General features: G+C 35.1%; 1 protein-coding gene across 6 annotated transcripts in view; it reads left to right on the forward strand.

Annotated features, from left to right (window-relative positions):
• Nucleotides 1-24,914, forward strand: part of GRIK2 (glutamate ionotropic receptor kainate type subunit 2) — a 685,903-nt gene that overhangs the window by 422,204 nt on the left and 238,785 nt on the right. For all 6 annotated transcript variants that reach the window (XM_055391438.1, XM_055391439.2, XM_019030081.3 and 3 more), the window contains one exon: nucleotides 6,093-6,206. In XM_055391438.1, the coding sequence (XP_055247413.1) occupies nucleotides 6,093-6,206 (114 nt within the window). The remainder of the gene's footprint in view (nucleotides 1-6,092; nucleotides 6,207-24,914) is intronic.

The raw sequence follows: 24,914 nt of genomic DNA on the forward strand, positions 1-24,914 counted from the left end.
GATTGATGAAATGTTTCGTTTTGTGAAGGCACTTAGAGTCTAACATGGCAGGATCAATAAAAATGAAATATAATTTGGATTCAAAGCAATACATAAGTGGCATTTCTGAGATAAGGAAAATAAAACATTTATTTCTGTTCAATAAATATTATGTTCAATAAATAAAACGTTTATTGGTTATATTTATATAACCAGTATATTCAGATATCTCACATATAAAGCCCGTAGGATGTCCTATATTCAAAGGCCTTGGGGTAAAAAGATGAGTATGCCAAAGTCTCCATCCGTAGGGAATTTAGTTTTTACTAGACAGAGATAAGTAAACAATTAAAATATAATATGATACTTATTGTAGTAAGTAAAAGCATACCTAAATTGCTGTGTATGGAAGCGTAATAAACGATCATCCATTACTGCACAGAGGAGGAATTGTTTTACCTATATTTTGAAACAGTAATTAAGATACATGCATAAGGTAGTGAAAAGGGAAAGAGTACACCTTCTATAGAAGACATGAGGACACAAATAATTGAGAACTACAAGATGCAACAAAGTCTATGTTCAGAAAATGGAGAAATGCATTATATTTCTGACAATTTAAGAAAAGAACCATTATTTCTCTCTTTCTACTCAGTCTTTAGGTAACATATTTTGCAAACAGTTCATATATACATGATATACACATCCGTATATAACATATACATAAATGCTATGTATGCATATACATAAATGTACTATATATAGAGATACATGCATACAGCTACATAGACATATGTAAACATCCACATATACACACACACACACATATACACACACATATATGTACTTGTTGAGATTTAATATTTCCAAATGATAATACTAAAGACTTTCAAGAAAAAATATTCACCAGTAGCAAAATACATATGAGGTAGCTCTCAGTCTTTTTGAGCAACATTAATACTAGAGAAAAATAAATAAAACTTAGCTCTGAAGGAAGACGGCTCTGATACAATAGGTCTTCATTTAGCTAAGTTTTCTTTATATAAGAAGGCAGCAAAAATACCTTTAAGTCTGCAACCATAAAAATATGTCACATAGTTATCTTTTATAATAAATTATCTTGTGTAAGAACAATGATAAGTGAAAAGCAGATACTCAACAAAGAAGAAACTGTGGCTAGATATCCTAGTAAACATCAAATTCAGTTAAGCACAAAAAAAGATAGTTTTGAATAATGACTTTTCAAATTATATCAAAATTACAACCTTTTCCTTGTAGCAAAATAATTCATAATACACAAAGCAAAATAAAGAGAGGCAGTGTTTACAACCCCAAATTAAATTAACTAAAACCGGCTGGGCACGGTGGCTCACGCTTGTAATCTCACCACTTTGGGAGGCCGAGGCAGGCAGATCACCTGAGGTCAGGAGTTCAAGACCAGCCTGGCCAATATGGTGAAACCCATCTTTTCTAAAAATACAAAAATTAGCTGGGCATGGTAGTGGGTGCCTGTAATCCCAGCTACTTGGGAGGCTGAGGTGGGGAGAATTGCTTGAACCCAGGAAGTAGAGCTTGCAGTGAGCCGACATTGTGCCACTGCACTCCAGCTTGAAGGACAAAGCAAGCTCCATCTCAAAAAAAAAAAAAAAAATGTGAACTAAAACTGTGAATCAGTATGTGTGGCAGCAGAATGGGACAAAGCATAGATAATTTTCGTAGAGTAGATATTTCAATTTTTATGACTGAATATTCGTTTTTCAGCATGATAGTAATATTTCAAACAGAAGCTGATAATACACATTAGTAGGCTTAAATGTATTTTATCTCCCAATTACCATAGGAAAATTTCCAGGAGTAGAAAGTAAATAATAAACACCAAACAATGTGAAAGGAGCAAGGCTAAATAAAGATAAGATTCAGTAAGAGAAAAAGTTAGGACATTGAAAAAATCTACTAAGGCACTAATTATAAAAAAATCCAACAAAATGAGAAATATGTTGAAAGTGAAAATATATATAATGATTTATCAGCAAATGCAAAGAAACAAATAATGGAGGTAAAGTAAGTGTGATTAATAATATATATTGGGAGTTTACGTAAAACAAAGTAATTGAAATAAAAACAGTTATTTTTATCAATAAAAACACCATCTACAGTTAAAAGACTTGACAATTATAAACCTCTATAATATAATCTGATGTTATTCAAACTATTAAAAATAAAAGCTAAATTGTTATACAGTTGTCTTATGGAAACTACCATGAACTGTAAAGGGAAAGATAACAAGTAGAGAAATTATTTTGGAAAGGTATTTGGCAACATATAGTAACAATCTTAACAACTCAGACTATTTGTGCTCAGTCATTCTAATTCTAGAAATCTGTTTTTAAAATAATAAAATGTGTGAACAAATATTTATAAATAAATGTGTTTACTAAGGCCTTGTAACAATGATAGTTGAATCACGATATGTTCATATGATCATTTTGTGTAGTCGTTATAATTATGGATTTGATTATCTTTGGTGCTAGGAGAAAATGCTCACAATAGTGTATAAACAGAATATAATTAGTAATAGTCATAATTATAGCATACTTATAAACACACTATGTTGAATACTTTTTCATTTAATCACACTATGTTGAATACTTTTTCATTTAATCTTCACTATAGTTTATGAACTTTTTCATTTAATTCACACTATGTTGAATACTTTTTCATTTAATCTTCACTATAGTTTATGAAGTAGATACTATTATTTCCCATTTACAGATGAGAGAATTGTGACACAAGGAAATAATGTACCCAAGTCACCTGATGTTAAGTGGTGGACACAGGATCCTGGCAGTCAAATACACTGTCCATAAAAGCTGGGCCATTAACTACAAGGCTATGATGGAAACTGTGCAAGGAATGTGTGTAAAAAGATAAATGACAGGAAAAAAGAGGACCACAATATTAACTATGATTGACTCTGGGTGTATTCATAGGTTCAAAGTTTAAATTGATCTTCTTCTTATATCTTATATATATTTTATAATCTCATGACAATTAATATGCATTCTTTTTCTGACCACAAGAAGAAATTAAAGAGCCAATCAGAACATAAGATAAAATAAAAATGAATAAAATCATAATTCTCTATAGCTCCTTATGACTTTTGAAGCACTTTCATATTTCTTGTATCTAATTGAATCCTTATAATTAGAATGGCCCTATAATTTATTATGCAAATCATGATATTTTTTATTTGTACAAGAGGGTATTATTAATGAAGACAGTACCTGGGCAAACCAGGATGTAGAGTCACCATATATAAAACAATTCTGTAAGGTCAACAGTGCTTAAGCATCTTAATTGCATTTCAGAGCTAAAAAAAAAAAAAAAGTATTTCAAAGGCTTGATCAAGTCATATGACAAAATAGTGGTTCCCAAATAGACAAAAATAGATTGCCATCACTTTGTCCATGGTTTTTGCCATTAAAACAAAACAAAACCTCTGGTGACAATTTCCTCAATGGAAGAAAGTTTTGAATCATATAGTTGACAATCTAGGAATATCTAAAATTTTATTTGACTTAAAATATTAAAGCCACTGATATTTCTGAAATTTCATAATATTACACTAAGAAAGCTGAGATTTACAAAAGAGGATAACTAATACTTGTGAATATAGGAAATTGTAGATTCATGTAATATTCATCTGTGTCAGAACTCCAAAAAAACTAGAAAAGCAACTAACCAATAATGAAACTAGAGAAGCATTTTCAGATGATAAGTTGAGTGAACATTTAGCTAAATTATTTTTATAAAAGTAATAATGGAGGGTGGCATTATGTGAAATGGGAAATTCTTTGTATTAGTTACTTGGTTAGAAAGTTGAAAACTTTCTAAGGTTTTATTAGATAGACGACAGTGAACAAATGATGTTTGTCAGTGGTTTCACTGGTAGAATTACACATCTGAAAATCCTAGCTATTTTGCCAATTTATATTTAAAAAAAAGGTAAAATCTAAGGGAACAAATGCATGATAGGTATTAATTATGGACCAGATATAGAAAAATGACAGTCATTCACTGCAAAATACTATCTGCAGATGTGTCTTGTTTAGCCAATAGTATTTGCAAATGATTTTAAATTTGAAACACTTTGGCTGGGCACAGTGGCTCACGCCTGTAATCCCAGCACTTTGGGAGGCCAAGGCAGGCGGACCATGAGGTCAAGAGATCGAGACCAAACTGGCCAACATGGTGAAACTAAAAATACAAATACAAAATACTAAAAATACAAAAATTAGCCCAGCATGGTGGCGGGTGCCTGTAGTCCCAGCTACTAGGGAGGCTGAGGCAGGAGAATTGCTTGAACCCGGGAGGCAGAGGTTGCAGTGAGCAGAGATTGCACCACTGCACTTCAGCCTGGTGACAGAGCAAGACTCCATCTCAAAAATAGATAAATAAATTAATTAATTTTTTAAAAATTAAATAGTTTAAGCAGGTCAACAGGCATTCTAGTTTTAACACCCCTCCATCCTTCCCTACCCAGGTCCCCAGCAGGCCATCTACTAGCCCTGGTGGTGCCTTACTGGAAACTCAACTAAAGCACCTGCTCTGGGAACATGCAGCCCCAAGGCACACAGCTGTTGGAAAAGCAGGATTGGGATTGTGACCCCTCCTTTCTACTGTGCCTTGACATTTTGTGAGATTTAAAAATTGCACATGCTTGCATAGAAATTCTTACTACGGCCCTGTACATTATCATGTTTCACATTGATACGACCTGCTTGGCTCCTGAAGCCTTTCATTATTGACTCTGAAATAGAATTAGGCTCCATCTTTAGGACATTGTCATAAGCATAGTCTAATGTAAAGAGATGTAATTGGCCAGTAGGTGGTTAAGTTTGGAAAGAATACTGAATTACTTGACTTTTTCCTTCCTAACACCAACATCAGGAATATACAGAATTTAATGGTGAGAGGAAAATTAACTCCATATGAGGAAATATGGCAAAGAGATTATGCTGATGGGACCTTTGTTAGCATATTTAGTTAGAACAGAGTAAATAATACCTGCTAAAGCAATGTCATTTTAAAAAGACTTAATTTATATACAAAGACTTATTTTAAAGATAATTTGATAGTTTTCCTTTTCTTTGAGAAAAATAAGTTGGATACTTGTCTAGGAGAGTATGGAAGACAAATTTTGTTATTGATTACTCCTAGGTATGAGACAGTGAGGAAAAAGAACTGATTTCACATCTTCTTTTGCCTCTGCTCTTCCTTGCTGCTGATCGTTGTTATATGATAGTGCAATGGTATAAGTGTCAATAAACCATCTAATGAATGCATTTTGTGACATCCTGTGCTTACATGTTTCTTCTGGAGGCTTATCTGTATTATCTCATAGTCTGTGTTCAGTGAATACAAAATGTCTAAACACTGTGAGTATATGACCTAATCTATCAGAAGGTATTAGTTAAATTAAAATTCATATTAAATGGAGCACAGAAGAAAGTATTGGAATGTGTTATTCAGATGAGATTTTACTGTCTTCTCCTTTCTTGGGAGCACTTTAAAAGGTGCAAAGATGTGTTTTTAAATCTCCAAAGATAATTCTGGGCATGGTTTTATCCTACCAGGGGTAGTGCAAAATACTAGTCAATGCTTCCCTTAAGCCTACCTTTACCTATTAATTTATCTTGGATCCCTAGATTTTGCACTTTTAGCTTTGTCTGTATAATATGGCATGTTATCTTTATGAGAGGTTGAAATAGATCCATTACAGTAAAAGATGTATGCCATTAATGAGTTTCTAGCCAGCTATCAAGGTATCATCAAATGTGGTTTATCTAGGTGAATGAAAGCTTGAATGGAAAATTAAGCTCCCACACTGACTGGAGAAGTTCAGTGCATCGTTTTGTTCTTTAATGTTACACTTCACTGAACACACTTCACAGAGCAGTGAATCATGCTTTAAACAAGCTGCCTTTACTTTAACGGCAGCAGATAATGCAGCAGAGGTGAATAATAAGTGTTAGCAATCTTAACTTTCTTTTGCAGTACTCTCTACCACGTGCCTGATGGACAATTTACAAATTACATATGCTATTTTATAGATTGGAACGTGGGATCCAGCCAGTGGCCTGAATATGACAGAAAGTCAAAAGGGAAAGCCAGCAAACATCACAGATTCCTTATCCAATCGTTCTTTGATTGTTACCACCATTTTGGTAAGTATTTGCTTTTCCATTATTTTTAGTTAAATGTAGATGAACACAGAAGTGCATAGAAAAGGACATTATAATTGGAACAGTAATGAACAGAATGTAATGTATTTTACAGTTATTTAGCAATTACTGTACAACAGATGAGTCAATGTTAATTTAGTCACAGTTTTGTTAGTCTTAAATGATCTAAATTGTATTAACATTTGGGCTGTTTATGTTGATTAATAATACAGCTTCATGTATTACTGGAAATCTTTTCATTTTTCCAAAATTAGTTACTATTGAGGAATTGTCAATGTCAAGACTTGAAAAATACGTGCATCTCTATAAATATAGTTAAGTGATGAGCCAAAAGTGAACTTTGCTTCTGCTTTTATTTTCCGCAAATATATTTCATGGGGCATGGCACTTATTTTTCAGAATTTTTTCTCATTATAATTATATTTTAACTTTATTTTCAATTTTATTGTTCTCATCTTGGAAAATTAATTTTACTTTATGAATTTCCCTAATGTAACCAAATGGCAAGTGCTTTTTAAAGCCAGAAATATTTTCAGCACTGACAGACTTAATATTGTTAAGCTAGATATTTTTACCCCTCTTATATTTGTTTATATCTTTTAATTAGATCACACAGTAATGTTCGCTTATGCCCACTATGTCATTTGCAAAAGGGAATTTTAATTTAGGATAAGCAAATAGCTCTTATATTATTTAGTCAGTACTTTTCACCTACCAAATAAGCTTATCAATGACCATTCTTATTAATCCCCAGGTAGTCAGTAAAAATTGAGAGTAATATCTAGAACAAACTACCATAAACATTTAGGATTTATATAATTTCTAAATTTGATTTATGGTGGGAAATCAAGCTATGAGGAATATATATTCTTACCCCTTTAGTAGCAACGAGGGATGTCAGATCTGTAGGCATGTCAGAATGAAGTAGCTTGGGTTAAAGCCTTTTGATAATGAAGCAAAGCTGATAATCATGAAGTGACAGTGATGAAAGTCATAAAGTTTTTAACCAATCTGTGGCTAAGGACCTCAGTGGATACTCGCTCTCTCTGTCACATCCAAACGTCTAAGACACCCTTTTACTTAATTTTCTATCTTCCTTTCTTTTCAAAGATAACTCCCATACCCACCAACCTAGCCCTCTTCTTCAGTCAAAATGTTCTCACAGTACAATTACACATCCTCTTTCTGATCTACATGCCACTATGTTCTGGATCTCATTACCTCCTGTTGGGACTATTGCAGTAGCCATGTAACTATTTCTTCTGCCTGTGGCTTTCCTCCTTTGCAGTGCACCCAAGTCCCACCATAAAAATCTAATTCTGTTCCAGGCAGATGGTGATTGCTTGAACAAGGACAACATCAACAACAACAACACAACAACGACAATCTAATCCTGTCATTTCTCTACTTCTTTGTTATACAGATTGTTAGAGAATCCTTATTGACCATTAAAAAGCCAACAAATTTAAATTTTTATATATAGGGTCCTCTATAGTCTTACTCTCTCTCACCTTTTTATCTTCACTTCCCATTATTTTCTTTCAGGAACCCTGTGTTTTAATTGAATTGGGATAACCAGTTAGCCTGCTACGTAGCTGTGTGAATGCTCTTCCCTTTCTCTGAAATATGCTTGTCTCAATTTCTGAGATACAGTATTCATCAGTAATATATGACTTAATATTCATATTATGCTATTCTTATTTCATGTGTGCATTATTTTCCCAAATATCACTAAACATTCCCTGGAGAAATAGAATTAGATTATGTCTTCTGTTTCTATACCATATGTACCTCTGCAATGATCATAGGATCAATAATTCTGGGTAGAAAACATCTGTAGCCTTCAGTAATCTGTCCCCTACACTCCTTTCTATCATCTCCCTGATCTAGCCAAATTCCTCAAAACATCACTTATTTTATGGCTCCAAATCTTCGCTCAATTCTTCTTCTTCTCCTCCTTCTTCTTCTTCTTCGATGGAGTCTTGCTCTGTTGCCAATCTGGAGTGCAGACTCATGATCTCGGCTCACTGCAAACTCCACCTCCCAGGTTCAAACGATTCTCCTGCCTCAGCCTCCTGAGTAGCTGGGACTACAGGCACACTACCACTCCCAGCTAATTTTTGTATTTTTGGTAGAGATGGAGTTTCACCATATTGGCCAGGATGGTCTCGATCTCTTGACCTCGTGATCCGCCTGCCTCAGCCTCCCAAAGTGTTCGGATTATAGGCGTGAGCCACTGCACCCAGCCTGCTCAATTCTTCTTTATGTTCTGCAGTAAAAATCCTATTCATTTTCTTGGATCCATCTCAAATGCTACCCACTTCATGAAAATCTTTGACAGCTCCATTAAGTTGCCTGTGTCTTGGGGAGAAGGAGGAAGTTTGTATACTTTATGTACCAGAATACTCCATCATGGCATTATCATTTTTTTAATTAAAAAACTGTGTATGTGCGTGTCTCCACTTGACATAAGCTGTCCAAGTTCTATAATCAAATGTTACACTTTCTGATTTCTCAGTGTCGGAGAAAAGTGCCTTGGGTATAGCAAGAGCTCAATAAATATTTGTCAAATTAAATTAAATAAATGATATTTAATTAAATGGGAAATTAGATGAAGTACAGAACTTTCAAATGACTATATTTAAATATTTTTCAAGTGTGCAGGTTATTAAAATTATCTAGTACAAATAAAGCAGGTGATTAAGAGTACCCATATAATTTCTCAATCTTGCTTCAGTATTCAGTGTTATTTTTTGAGAAGTATTCAGATATTGCTTCTCAATCATAATCAAGTTTATATCTCTCTATGAAGAAGTGGTATCTAATTTTATCTTCATATCAGAGTCAGCTCTAAAGCTTTAATAAATACACTAATGCCTAAAACATACCCCATACCATTTGAAACAGTATTTCTGGACTTAGAATCTTGGACACTTTCTTTTTTTTAAATTTTCACAGGTAACACAAATCTATAACCATGATTAAGAACTATAGCTCAGATTATTACTCCGTATGAATAAAATGTAAGATCCACTATGGAAGATGCACTAAGATCTCATTTTAATAAACAGGTGATTTACATTTTAGAGTATGCCAACTACTTGTTTCTAAAAGATCCTAATATTTCCTAAAAGGATAACATAAGGCACTTTATTTTTATACCTTTTAGTTAAAAAAAAATTCCTTTTTCTGAATACTCTGACTTCAACATATCCATAGTCAAGTAAAGAACAGATTTGAAGAGATTATGTACCTTATTTATGTAAGCTTATGCTTGATGTAATTTACTGGTATTCTATTTATATTTTTGGAGAAATTATGATTTTTTGATTGATGTTATGATTATTTTGCCCTTTTCTCTTGAAATATCTTAGAGGAAATTCTGGCCACATTATGAATAATGACATTTCTCCCATATCCCTATCATGGGAAGGAGATACAAGGAGATGTTAACTTGTGCTTCTTGTTCAACATTTTTATTATGTGTCTTTAAAAAATGATGAGGTATTCTGGAATTCAGCACTATCCACAAGCTAATCATAATCAGCTCTATTTCTCATGAATTCTATTCATTCACTTATTTAATTTTATTCATTATTTTAGTTGATGAATATGTATTGAATAATAATGATATACCAAGCACTGTATTTAAAGCTAACAAAATAGACATGATCGCTTCCCTTATTGAACTTAGAAAATAGCAGGAATTCATATGGAGAGTTTTACACACAGACACACACACACACAAACACATACAACTTATAATTAAGATATAAGAGAAAAGTAAATGATATGGTGCCTTAATATACAGGGTACTTTTGAGTTATACTAGATGTCAAGAGTGGAAGGGCAAGTCAGGTTAGGACTCACAGTAGAAGAATAGACAGCTGAGACTGAGAGTTTGAGGAGGAATTAGCAAGGTGAAGAAAGGGCAAGGGAGTATTCTAGGCGAAGAGAACAGCATGTTCAAGCATCCTAAAGCGGGAAAGGGCTTGGAAAATTTTGTGGAATTGAAAGACCATTATGACTGGTGCTAATGCCTCGATCTGCTTCTCAGCTGCTTCCAGTATAAATGTATGAATATGGTCCACTACAAAACATCATAGCAGACATATATTACATGCCTACTGTGTCCCAGACATAGTTTAAAACACTATCCGTGGATTTATTCATTTACTTGTAATAATAAACTTTTGAAGTAGACACTATTAACACCATTACTTATTTATAGTATTATATCTTTTTTTTTCTTTTTTTTAGGTTAGAAAGCTGATGTTTATACAGCCTAAGTATTTTACTCATGGCCATACAACTAGAAGGTGGAGTAGCTGTAGGGTTTCAACCAATCTGTTTATCCAACCTGAGCAGCTGATACTATAAAATGAAAATTCTAGTGGTCAAGTATGGAAAAGGCTAACACTTATAGTTTATGATCAAAATAGCACCTTGATTGATAATTATTTACCTAAAGCAATGTTTCTCATCCAGAAGTCCCACATATGCTAGAACCTTGTGATGCCCTTAGAGATGTGCCTCCGAATATCTAAACATTTTTTCTCTACAGAGAACATTATTTAGGCTACTCTTGCGTGAATATGTTGGGTTTCTAGTCTCTGTGCTCCCCTCATTTAGTATTTAGTTTTCTTTTACTCTCTTTAAACTATAATCTCAGATTCTCCTGGGCAATCAAGATGGTATAGGAGCTCACTTCATTTTTTCTCTTAAGAATTGCAATGTTTACACATGTTTTTACTCCACTTTAATAACATGACCTAGACCCAGTACATTGTACGGGTACAGTACATAGTTGTATTATGCAGTAAATTTACATAGAGAGCATTAAACATTTATTTTATATATTTTTTATTTTTGAATTAAGATTTATGATATAAAATTGGAGATTTATGGATCGTCATCTACAGGTCTATGCCTAAAGCTCAGCTCTATTTATGCCCTAATTTTAATATTGTTTGTGATTTTCCATATTGCCGCTTTCATCTTTGAATTTCAAGTTCGGTTGTTGTTAAAATTCTGTTTTTTTGTGTTTATCGTTATTAATGGAACTAGAACTATTATCTTTCAAGTTATATTTTCATTTATGATGATTTTATTTATTGCATAGAGGTTGTTAAAATATGAGTTCCTAATTGTCAAAAATAATAACAAAAATACAATTTTTGAGCAAGTAGTAGAGAGATTTTAAAGTATAACGTGCTAAACCTTCAGTTTGTAACCTGGTCTTGTTACTGCTGCTGTTAGCTATGGGAAGTATCAGGGGACTAAGTATTATTTTATTTATTTGTTTGTTTGTTTATTTCTATGGGTTTTGGGGGGAACAGGTGATGTTTATTTACATGAGTAAGTTCTGTTTTTTTTTTTTTTTTTTTTGATGGAGTCTCGCTCTGTCGCCCAGGCTGCAGTGCAGTAGCATGATCTCAGCTCACTGCAACCTCCGCCTCCCATGTTCAAGTGATTCTCCTGCCTCAGCCTCCTGAGTAGCTGGGATTACAAGCACTGCCACCATGCCTGGCTAATTTTTTTGTATTTTTGTGGAGATAGTGTTGTATTTTTGTAGAGACAGTGACCATGTTGGTCAGGCTGGTCTTGAACTCCTGACTTCTGGTGATCTTCCAGCCTCGGCCTCCCAAAGTGCTGGGATTACAGGTGTGAGCCACCATGCCTGGCCATGAGTTAACTCTTTAGTGGTGATTTGTGAGATTTTGGTGCACTCATCACCCAAGCAGTATATGCCGTACCCAATTTTGCAGTCTTTTATCCCTCACACCCCTCTCGCCCTTTCCCCTAAGTTCCCAAATTCCATTGTATCATTCTTATGTCTTTGCATCTTCATAGCTTAGCTCCCATTTATGAGTGACAACATACAATGTTTGGTTTTCTATTCCTGAGTTACTTCACTTAGAATAACGGTCTCCAATTATTCAAGTTAATATAGGAAATGCCTACTTTTTCCTCTAAATTCTTAGTTTTCGATAGACATTTTTCACTCCTGTCTGACTATGTTGAGTGTTTCTCATTGTGCTATGCCTGTATAATAATTAATTTTTGTCCATCAAAAGATTAGTAGCATTTAAATGCTACTGCACATGTTCCTTCTTTTGTTGACTAGTAACACTTTAGCATACAAATGACTATGCATTTGGTTACTTTTTCAGAAAAGCATTTATTGTCAAGGAGATTCCTTCTCCCCAGTGGCTCAGTGAATTTAACAAATGTACTTGCTCCTGAAAACTTAGTCGTATTTTTTATTTTCCCAGTACTTTGTGGAAGGTATTACAGTATCCACTTTACTTGCTTAAGCTTGTAAAGCTTTTGTGTCACAGCCCACAGATACAGAAGGCTTACTGGGAAGCAAATTTCCAATGACAATTGAAAAGTACACAGTACAAAAGAGAGAAGTGACCGAATTATCCCCTAAGTGGTTCTGTAGCTTCTTCTATAATATCAACAAAAGCAGTTTTTTTCTAAGGCTTCAAATCTGCCACTGCAATAAGTTTTCCCTCGGATTCTCGTCTTTCCATTGTGGTAGAAGGACTGTCAAGCATGAAGTTCTTAGAGAGTTGCATAGCATTTGGGCTTGGAAACCCAGACACTGCAACTTCACAAAGAAGAAAAATAGTTTCCTTCTCAGCAATCTCAATCACATATTAAAATGCGAGATAAGAGTGACTCATTCAAACTAAAGTCTTTTCCAACCCCATTCCTACAATCAGCTTGTTCAGACAACAACACTTTTTCTCACCATATTTTTTCTTCTATTTCAGAGATTGTGCTGGTACTACATTTCTCTCTTTCATTCTTGCTCTGATAACTTAATGTGTTTTATTTCAAATGTATTTTATTTCTCATATTTTCAGAGACTTCCACAAAGCTAGTCAAATATAAAACTATTGATGGTGGTAGAGAAAGAAGAAATAAAGAAAGTCATGAGTTTTGATGTAAAATTAGGTATAATTTTGAAAATCCTAGGGTCTTAATTTCTAAAGCCTTCTAAGTGCCAGAACCTCATTTTTTACTTCATATACACATTCTTTTTTCCTTTGTCCTTTATTAAATCTGACTTAAATTAACTACCATGATGAAGACTTATAAGCAGTTTCGTTTTGCCTTTATATTATTTTTTATTCCAAACATTATTGTCCATACTATAAAATTGACAATTTTATAATTGTTAATACTAAAATGGTTGAAGACTATTTTATTATGATCAGTATATTAAGTTTTGTATAAAAGAATGAATAGAAAAATCTGAATTTTGAATTCAGCTCAGCCACTAGCAAAATATGTGGAAATGAAATATTTTTGCCTTAACATTCTCATTTTTTTAGGAAGATGTTATCACATTAGGACCATATACACTTGTACAATCTGAATTTTAGCTACAACCTTGAACTGAGATTCAAATGTAAATTTGCAATTACTTACTGGACATATATCCACTTAGATATACAGTATCATGCTCCACATGCATCAAACCTCCTTCTTTGATTCAGGACTCACAATGCTGATTTTGCCTATATTTTCAATCTCTATTTATGATTCCAGTACCTTTCTATTCACCCCAGCCAGAGGTGTGTTTTCTTAGATTCCTCAGTCCCTTTGAAACGCATACTCACAATTCAAGTACCTAAAGGAGAAAGAGTAGATTATTCTAAGAAAGTTCAACAGAGAAGTAATCAAGAACATTTTGAACAAATGAGTTCATGGGTACTACTGAATGGATGATTATTTTTAGAGTCTGCTTTGAGAGGCACTGTACTAATAGGAAAGAGGAAAGAGATGGCAACATTAAAAATTAAGTATAAGGTTTCTTGGGAATGCATTAGATAGGGCAAAAATCTATTGAGGAATGTGGATGAAGACTTAAAGATTAAAAGCCTAGAAGCAGGGATGATAGCACTGCCACAGCGTGTGATGGGGATGGTGGGAAAGGAGATGATGAATGATACTCAAGTATGTATGGAGATGTTGGCAGTGACTTTTGAGCAGTCAAATCTTGATTATTTATGTAAGGGGATAATAAATTAGATTCAGAGATGAAATGCTGTTTGGAGATCAGCTAATAGGTACAGACTCCTCTCCCATCAAACCTTTTACTGGAACCACAATGTAACAGTACATTTGATTGATTCAAACTTCAGCTTTTTTTTTTCTTACTATCTTTCCCTTGTAAATTAAACTACCCAAAATTTTAATGACCAAAATAGAAATTATCAGCAGAAAGATAGTAACAACCAACTGAAGGAATTTAATAGCATACCATTTTTAAAAAATGACGTTTTTTCTTAATACAAGCATGAATGATAATCACTATGCCGAATCCTCCCTTAAGACATATTACTCTGACATCAGTAAATTCCTTTCTTGAAACATTGGTGAACAGCACAACTAGCAAAACTCACCTTTTTTTTCTTGAAAGTCGAGTTCAACTATTACACAATCATTATTTCCATAAGACTCACTATGATTTCCAGTAAGTAAATATTACTTTTCAGGGAGAAAGAAGTTATTCTCATCTTCCCAAATCCCAGTAGATTTTCTATAGTTACAGAATAAAAACAGAAACTTTTCTTAGAATTATAATTATGGCCAACAAGACTTATATTTTTGTACATTTTGAAATTCTCTAAAGTTATGTTTCTGAAATAAGGTAAATACAGTTTGCAGAAACTAAGTATATGATTATGCTTGCATGGTTTGTGAAAGATTTATGTGTGTGTATGTATGAAAATCACTCCTGACAAAGATTGCCTTTGCTTAATAGACTTGAGGAAGAAAGTAGAAAAGAAGAAAGTAAAAGAATTTTTCTATATTGCCTCAGAATGTACTTGAATTTTGTTTAAAAAAGTAAATAATAAGCATGGTTTATTAAAAAAATTATTAGGGTTATTGCTCTACAAGCCTGGCGTACTATTTGTTTTTGCTTTAAAACATAGCCCCACATTGGATTAAAAAAACAAAACAAAACAAAACAAAAAAACAAGATCAATCTTTCTGCTATCTTCAGAAGAACCATTTCACATGTAATGACACCCATAGACTCAAAATAAAAGGATGGAGAAAGATCTGTCACACAGGTGGAAAACAAAAAAAGGACAGGGATTGCTATTTTTGTATTAGATGAAAAGATAGACTTCAAAGCAACAATAGTACAAAAGTACAAAGAATGACATTACATAATGATAAAGAGTTAAGTTCAACAAGAAGATGTACTACTTTAAATGCATATGTATTCAATATTGGAGCTCCCATGTTCATAAAACCTTACTTCTAGAACCAAGAAAAGACTTTAACAGCTACACGATAGTAGTGAAGGACTTCAACACACCACTGACAGAATTAGAGAGACCATTAAGGCAGAAAACAAAGAAAATCTGCACTTAAATTTGGCACTTGACCAATTGGACCTAATAGACAGCTACAGAATCTTCCATCCAAAACCCACAGAATATACATTCTTCTCATCTGCACACAGAACATACTCTAAGATTGACCACAAACTTCATCATAAAGCAAGTCTCAATAAGTTTTAAAAAACTGAAGTCACACCATGCATCTTCTCAGAGCACAGTAGAATAAAAATAGAAAGCAACACCAAGAGGAACTCTCAAAACCACACAAATACATAGAAACTAAACAACCTGCTCTTGAATGATTTTTGTGCAAACAATGAAATTAAGGGAGAAATTTAAAGAAATCTTTGAAATTGGAAAATAGACACACAGTATACCAAAACCTCTGGAATGTGTGAAAAGCAGTGATAAGAAGAAAGTTTATGGTGCTAAATGCCTACATCAAGAAGATAGAAAGATCTCAAATTAACAACCTAATCTCAACCTAAAGGAACTAGAAAAACAAGAACAAACTAAATCCAGAGCTAGCGTAAAAAAGAAATAACTATAATCAGAGCAAAACTAAATGGAGACCCAGAAAACATATAAAGGATCGATGAAATGAAAAGATGGGTCTTCGGAAGGATAACAACATTGATATACTGCTAGCTAGATTAACAAAGAATGAAAAGAGAGAAGATCCAACTAAGCACAACTGAACACAACATATGTGACATTACAACTGATTCCACAGAAATACAAAAGATCCTGAGACTACTATGAACATCACTATGGACACAAACTAGAAAATCCAGAGAAAATGAATAAATATCTAGAAACACACAACCTTCCAAGATTGAATCAGGACAAAACAGAAATCCTGAACAGACTAATAATGAGCAAAGGAATTGAATCATTATTGCTGATCAACCCAAAAAGCTGTGGACCAGATGGACTCCCAACTGAATTCTATTATACGCACAAAGAAGAGCTGGTACAGATCCTCCTGAGATTATTCCAAAAATTTGAGGTGGAAGGACTCTTCCCTAACTCATTCTATAAAGCAGCATAATCCTGATACCAAAATCTGGCAAAGATACAACAAAGAAGAAAACTATAGGCCAATATTCTTGATGAACATAGACATAAAAATTCTCAACAAAATGTAACCAAACAAAATCCAGCAGCACATCAAAACATTAGTTCAACATGATCAAGTAGGCTTTATTCCTGGAATGCAAGGATGGTTCAACATATGCAAATAAATAAATGTGATTCACCACATAAACAGAATTAAGAAAAAAAAATATGGTCATTTGAATAGATGCAGAAATGCATTCAATAAAATACAACATCATTTCATAATAAAAATCTTCAACAAACCAGGCATTGAAGAAATAAGAACTGTCAATGCTAAACCCACAGCCAACATCATACTGACTGGGGAAAGGTTAGAAGCATGGCCCTTAAGAACTGGAACAAGACAAGGATATCCACTCTCACCAGTTCTATTAAACATTTTACTTGAAGTTCTAGTCAGAGCATTCAGGCAACAGAAAGAAATAAAAGGCATCCAAATAGGAAAAGAGGAAGTAAAATTATTTCTCTTCACTGAATTTATGATTTTATACCTAAAAAACCCTGAAGATTCCTCCAAGGACTCATAGACCTGATAATTGACTTCAGCAAAGTCTCAGAATACAAAATTAACATACAAAAATCAGTTGCATTTTTATACACCAATAGCATTCAGACTGAGACCCAAATCAAGAATGCAATCCCATTTACAATAGCCATAAAAATATAAAGAACCTAGGAATACACCTAATTAAAAAATGTAAAATGTCTTTATGAGGAGCACTAAAGACAAAACAACAACAACAACAGCAACAACAAAATCACGCTGAAAGATGACACAAACAAATGGAAAAGCATTCCATGCTCATTTCATGCTCATGAGTTGGACGAATCAATATCATTATATTGTCCATACTGCCCAAAGCAATCTATAGATTCAACACTAATCCTGTCAAATTACCAATGTCATTTTTCATAGAATTTGAAAAAGAAACTATTCTAAAATTCATATTGAAACAAAAAAGAGGCTGAATATCTACGGCAACTCTATACAAAAAGAGAAAAGCCAGAAGCATCACACTACCTGACTTCAAATAATACTACAAGGCTACAGTAACCAAAACAGCATGGGATTGGTATAAATATAGACACATAAACCAATGTAACAGAATAGAAAACTCAGAAATAAGGCTACACTCCTACAACCAACTGATCTTTGACAAAATCGACAAAAACAAATAAGGAAAAGGATATCTTATTCAATGAATGGTTCTGGGAAACTGGCTAACCATATGCACAAGAATGAAACTGGACCACTGCTTTTCACTCTATACAAAAATTAACTGAAGATATATCAAGGAAATTAAATCTAAGGCCTCAAACTGTAAAAATCCTGGAAGAAAACCAAGGAAATAGTTTTCTAGACATTGGCCAAAAATTTACGACTAAGTCCTCAAAAGCAACTGCAGCAAAACCAAAAATTGACAAGTGTGACCTACTTAAAGAGGTTCTGCATGCAAAAAAATATTTGCAAACTATGCATCCAACAAAAGATTAATATCCAGAATCTAAAAGGAACTTAAAAAGAAAAGGAAATATCCCCATTAAAAAGTGGCCAAAGAATATGAACTGGCACTTCTCAAAAGAAGACATACAAGAAGCCAACAAGCATATGAACAAATGCTCAGCGTTACTAATCATCAGAGAAATGCAAAGCAAAACCACAGTGAGATGTCATCTCACACCAGTCAGAATGGCTATTATTAAAAAAGTAAAAAAAAAAACCCCACAGATGCTGGTGAGGTGGGGGAAAAAAGGGAATGCTTACATTGTTGGTGGGAATGCTAATTAGTTCAGCCCCTGTAGAAAGCAATTTGGAGATTTCTCAAAGAATTAAAAACAGAATTGCCATGTGACTCAGCAATCTAACACAGAAACACAAAACCAAATACTGTGTGTTCTCACTTATAAGTGGGAGGTAAACATTGGTACACATGGAAACAAGATGGGAACAATAGATACCGGAAATTCCAAAGAGGGAGGGAGAAAAAGAGAAAGAAAGAAAGGCTTGTAAACCTCCTATTGGATACCACATTCTTGGTTGACAGGGTCATGAGAAGCCCAAACTTCAGCATCACTTAGTATATCCATGTAACAAAACTGCACATGTAACCCCTGAATCTAAAATAAAAAATAATCTAAAAATAAAACACAAACTCTAGATTATGATAGTTATTCCTTTTATATGTAGAAAGTTCATTTGAAAGTGATTTTTTAATAGTATCTTGAGATATCAAAATAAGATTTGTTTTCCAGACAATAAAACATATATGAGCCCATGTGGAGATACTTATCATCAGTAGTTTTTGATTTTCACAAACCAGTCATCTCCAGTGTTGCCTTTTGTTGAAAACATTGAGTTGTACTGATGGTATCTTCGAGGCTTCTTTTCTTGTTCTTCCTGGTATTCTCACTTCTAATTTTGATAACCTGTGGTGCACCATGGCTTCTGAAATGAACACTAATTAGGGATGGCAGAATTCAGGCTTGAAGAGCCACAGTGAATAGGAGGAAATTGAAAGATGGACTCAAACAATGACAAGAAGGTTCTTAGCTCTACAGAAGTAAAAGTACATTTGTTGGAATGACAGATACTGAAAAAGAAATAAAATAATAATGTCCTGTCAGTGGAATAATATCAATCAAGTGTTATTATTATTATTATTATTATTATTTTCTTTTTTCTTTTAATTATTATACTTTAAGTTTTAGGGTACATGTGCACATTGTGCAGGTTAGTTACATATGTATACATGTGCCACGCTGGTGCGCTGCACCCACTAACTCGTCATCTAGCATTAGGTATATCTCCCAATGCTATCCCTCCCCCGTCCCCCCACCCCACAACAGTCCCCAGAGTGTGATGTTCCCCTTCCTGTGTCCATGTGATCTCATCATTCAATTCCCACCTATGAGTGAGAATATGCGGTGTTTGGTTTTTTGTTCTTGTGATAGTTTACTGAGAATGATGATTTCCAATTTCATCCATGTCCCTACAAAGGACATGAACTCATCATTTTTTATGGCTGCATAATATTCCATGGTGTATATGTGCCACATTTTCTTAATCCAGTCTATCATTGTTGGACATTTGGGTTGGTTCCAAGTCTTTGCTATTGTGAATAGTGCCGCAGTAAACATACATGTGCATGTGTCTTTATAGCAGCATGATTTATAGTCCTTTGGGTATATACCCAGCAATGGGAGGGCTGGGTCAAATGGTATTTCTAGTTCTAGATCCCTGAGGAATTGCCACACTGACTTCCACAATGGTTGAACTAGTTTACAGTTCCACCAACAGTGTAAAAGTGTTCCTATTTCTCCACATCCTCTCCAGCACCTGTTGTTTCCTGACTTTTGAATGATTGCCATTCTAACTGGTGTGAGATGGTATCTCATTGTGGTTTTGATTTGCATTTCTCTGATGGCCAGTGATGATGAGCATTTTTTCATGTGTTTTTTGGCTGCATAAATGTCTTCTTTTGAGAAGTGTCTGTTCATGTCTTTGTCCACTTGTTGATGGAGTTGTTTGTTTTTTTTCATGTAAATTTGTTTGAGTTCATTGTAGATTCTGGATATTAGCCCTTTGTCAGATGAGTAGGTTGTGAAAATTTTCTCCCATTTTGTAGGTTGCCTGTTCGCTCTGATGGTAGTTTCTTTTGCTGTGCAGAAGCTCTTTAGTTTAATTAGATCCCATTTGTCAATTTTCTCTTTTGTTGCCATTGCTTTTGGTGTTTTAGGCATGAAGTCCTTGCCCATGCCTATGTCCTGAATGGTATTGCCTAGGTTTTCTTCCAGGGTTTTTATGGTTTTAGGTCTAACGTTTAAGTCTTTAATCCATCTTGAATTGATTTTTGTATAAGGTGTAAGGAAGGGATTCAGTTTCAGCTTTCTACATATGGCTAGCCAGTTTTCCCAGCACCATTTATTAAATAGGGAATCCTTTCCCCATTGCTTGTTTTTCTCAGGTTTGTCAAAGATCAGATAGTTGTAGATAATGCGGCGTTATTTCTGAGGGCTCTGTTCTGTTCCATTGATCTATATCTCTGTTTTGGTACCAGTACCATGCTGTTTTGGTTACTGTAGCCTTGTAGTATAGTTTGAAGTCAGGTAGTGGGATGCCTCCAGCTTTGTTCTTTTGGCTTAGGATTGACTTGGCGATGCGGGCTCTTTTTTGGTTCCATATGAACTTTAAAGTAGTTTTTTCCAATTCTGTGAAGAAAGTCATTGGTAGCTTGATGGGGATGGCATTGAATCTGTAAATTACCTTGGGCAGTATGGCCATTTTCACGATATTGATTCTTCCTACCCATGAGCATGGAATGTTCTTCCATTTGTTTGTATCCTCTTTTATTTCATTGAGCAGTGGTTTGTAGTTCTCCTTGAAGAGGTCCTTCACATCCCTTGTAAGTTGGATTCCTAGGTATTTTATTCTCTTAGAAGCAATTGTGAATGGGAGTTCACTCATGATTTGGCTCTCTGTTTGTCTCTTGTTGGTGTATAAGAATGCTTGTGATTTTTGTATATTGATTTTGTATCCTGAGACTTTGCTGAAGTTGCTTATCAGCTTAAGGAGATTTTGGGCTGAGACAGTGGGGTTTTCTAGATATACAATGATGTCATCTGCAAACAGGGACAATTTGACTTCCTCTTTTCCTAATTGAATACCCTTTATTTCCTTCTCCTGCCTAATTGCCCTGGCCAGAACTTCCAACACTATGTTGAATAGGAGTGGTGAGAGAGGGCATCCCTGTCTTGTGCCCGTTTTCAAAGGGAATGCTTCCAGTTTTTGCCCATTCAGTATGATATTGGCTGTGGGTTTGTCATAGATAGCTCTTATTATTTTGAAATACGTCTCATCAATATCTAATTTATTGAGAGTTTTTAGCATGAAGGGTTGTTGAATTTTGTCAAAGGCCTTTTCTGCATCTATTGAGATAATCATGTGGTTTTTGTCTTTGGCTCTGTTTATATGCTGGATTACATTTATTGATTTGCGTATATTGAACCAGCCTTGCATCCCAGGGACGAAGCCCACTTGATCATGGTGGATAAGCTTTTTGATGTGCTGCTGGATTCAGTTTGCCAGTATTTTATTGAGGATTTTTGCATCAATGTTCATCAAGGATATTGGTCTAAAATTCTCTTTTTTGGTTGTGTTTCTGCCAGACTTTGGTATCAGAATGATGCTGGCCTCCTAAAATGAGTTAGGGAAGATTCCCTCTTTTTCTATTGATTGGAATAGTTTCAGAAGGAATGGTACCAGTTCCTCCTTGTACCTCTGGTAGAATTCGGCTGTGAATCCATCTGGTCCTGGACTCTTTTTGGTTGGTAAGCTATTGATTATTGCCACAATTTCAGCTCCTGTTATTGGTCTATTCAGAGATTCAACTTCTTCCTGGTTTAGTCTTGGGAGAGTATGTGTCGAGGAATTTGTCCATTTCTTCTAGATTTTCTAGCTTATTTGCGTAGAGGTGTTTGTAGTATTCTCTGATGGTAGTTTGTATTTCTGTGGGATCGGTGGTGATATCCCCTTTATCATTTTTTATAGCGTCTATTTGATTCTTCCCTCTTTTTTTCTTTATTAGTCTTGCTAGCGGTCTCTCTATTTTGTTGATCCTTTCCAAAAACCAGCTCCTGGATTCATTAATTTTTTGAAGGGTTTTTTGTGTCTCTATTTCCTTCAGTTCTGCTCTGATTTTAGTTATTTCTTGCCTTCTGCTAGCTTTTGAATGTGTTTGCTCTTGCTTTTCTAGTTCTTTTAATTGTGATGTTAGGGTGTCAATTTTGGATCTTTCCTGCTTTCTCTTGTGGGCATTTAGTGCTATAAATTTCCCTCTACACACTGCTTTGAATGTGTCCCAGAGATTCTGGTATGTTGTGTCTTTGTTCTCATTGGTTTCAAAGAACATCTTTATTTCTGCCTTCATTTCGTTATGTACCCAGTAGTCCTTCAGGAGCAGGTTGTTCAGTTTCCATGTAGTTGAGCGGTTTTGAGTGAGATTCTTAATCCTGAGTTCTAGTTTGATTGCACTGTGGTCTGAGAGATAGTTTGTTATAATTTCTGTTCTTTTACATTTGCTGAGGAGAGCTTTACTTCCAAGTATGTGGTCAATTTTGAAATAGGTGTGATGTGGTGCTGAAAAAAATGTATATTCTGTTGATTTGGGGTGGAGAGTTCTGTAGATGTCTATTAGTTCCGCTTGGTGCAGAGCTGAGTTCAATTCCTGGGTATCCTTTTTGACTTTCTGTCTCGTTGATCTGTCTAATGTTGACAGTGGGGTGTTAAAGTCTCCCATTATTAATGTGTGGGAGTCTAAGTCTCTTTGTAGGTCACTCAGGACTTGCTTTATGAATCTGGGTGCTCCTGTATTGGGTGCATATATATTTAGGATAGTTAACTCTTCTTGTTGAATTGATCCCTTTACCATTATGTAATAGCCTTCTTTGTCTCTTTTGATCTTTGTTGGTTTAAAGTCTGTTTTATCAGAGACTAGGATTGCAACCCCTGCCTTTTTTTGTTTTCCATTGGCTTGGTAGATCTTCCTCCATCCTTTTATTTTGAGCCTATATGTGTCTCTGCACATGAGATGGGTTTCCTGAATACAGCACACTGATGGGTCTTGACTCTTTATCCAGTTTGCCAGTTTGTGTCTTTTAATTGGAGCATTTAGTCCATTGACATTTAAAGTTAATATTGTTATGGGTGAATTTGATCCTGTCATGATGATGTTAGCTGGTTATTTTGCTCGTTAGTTGATGCAGTTTCTTCCTAGTCTCGATGGTCTTTACAATTTGGGATGTTTTTGCGGTGGCTGGTACCGGTTGTTCCTTTCCATGTTTAGTGCTTCCTTCAGGAGCTCTTTTAGGGCAGGCCTGGTGGTGACAAAATCTCTCAGCATTAGCTTGTCTGTAAAGTATTTTATTTCTCCTTCACTTATGAAGCTTAGTTTGGCTGGATATGAAATTCTGGGGTGAAAATTCTTTTCTTTAAGAATGTTGAATATTGGCCCCCACTCTCTTCTGGCTTGTAGGGTTTCTGCTGAGAGATCTGCTGTTAGTCTGATGGGCTTCCCTTTGAGGGTAACCCAACCTTTCTCTCTGGCTGCCCTTAACATTGTTTCCTTCATTTCAACTTTGGTGAATCTGACAATTATGTGTCTTGGAGTTGCTCTTCTCGAGGAGTATCTTTGTGGTGTTCTCTGTATTTCCTGAATCTGAATGTTGGCCTGCCTTGCTAGATTGGGGAAGTTCTCCTGGATAATATCCTGCAGAGTGTTTTCCAACTTGGTTCCATTCTCCCCGTCACTTTCAGGTACACCAATGAGACGTAGATTTGGTCTTTTCACATAGTCCCATATTTCTTGGAGGCTTTGCTCATTTCTTTTTATTCTTTTTTCCTAAACTTCCCTTCTCACTTCATTTCATTCATTTCATCTTCCATCGCTGATACCCTTTCTTCCAGTTGATCGCATCGGCTCCTGAGGCTTCTGCATTCTTCATGTAGTTCTCGAGGCTTGGTTTTCAGCTCCATCAGCTCCTTTAAGCACTTCTCTGTATTGGTTATTCTAGTTATACATTCTTCTAAATTTTTTTCAAAGTTTTCAACTTCTTTGCCTTTGGTTTGAATGTCCTCCCGTAGGTCAGAGTAATTTGATCGTCTGAAGCCTTCTTCTCTCAGCTCGTCAAAGTCATTCTCCATCCAGCTTTGTTCCATTGCTGGTGAGGAACTGCGTTCCTTTGGAGGAGGAGAGGCGCTCTGCTTTTTAGAGTTTCCAGTTTTTCTGTTCTGTTTTTTCCCCATCTTTGTGGTTTTATCTACTTTTGGTCTTTGATGATGGTGATGTACAGATGGGTTTTTGGTGTGGAGGTCCTTTCTGTTTGTTAGTTTTCCTTCTAACAGACAGGACCCTCAGCTGCAGGTCTGTTGGAGTACCCTGCCGTGTGAGGTGTCAGTGTGCCCCTGCTGGGGGGTGCCTCCCAGTTAGGCTGCTTGGGGGTCAGGGGTCAGAGACCCACTTGAGGAGGCAGTCTGCCCATTCTCAGATCTCCAGCTGTGTGCTGGGAGAACCACTGCTCTCTTCAATGCTGTCACATGGGGACATTTAAGTCTGCAGAGGTTACTGCTTTTTGTTTGTCTGTGCCCTGCCGCCAGAGGTGGAGCCTACAGAGGCAGGCAGGCCTCCTTGAGCTGTGGTGGGCT

This window comes from Gorilla gorilla, chromosome 5 (assembly GCF_029281585.2).
Source record: "Gorilla gorilla gorilla isolate KB3781 chromosome 5, NHGRI_mGorGor1-v2.1_pri, whole genome shotgun sequence".
Classification (NCBI taxonomy): Eukaryota; Metazoa; Chordata; class Mammalia; order Primates; family Hominidae; genus Gorilla; species Gorilla gorilla.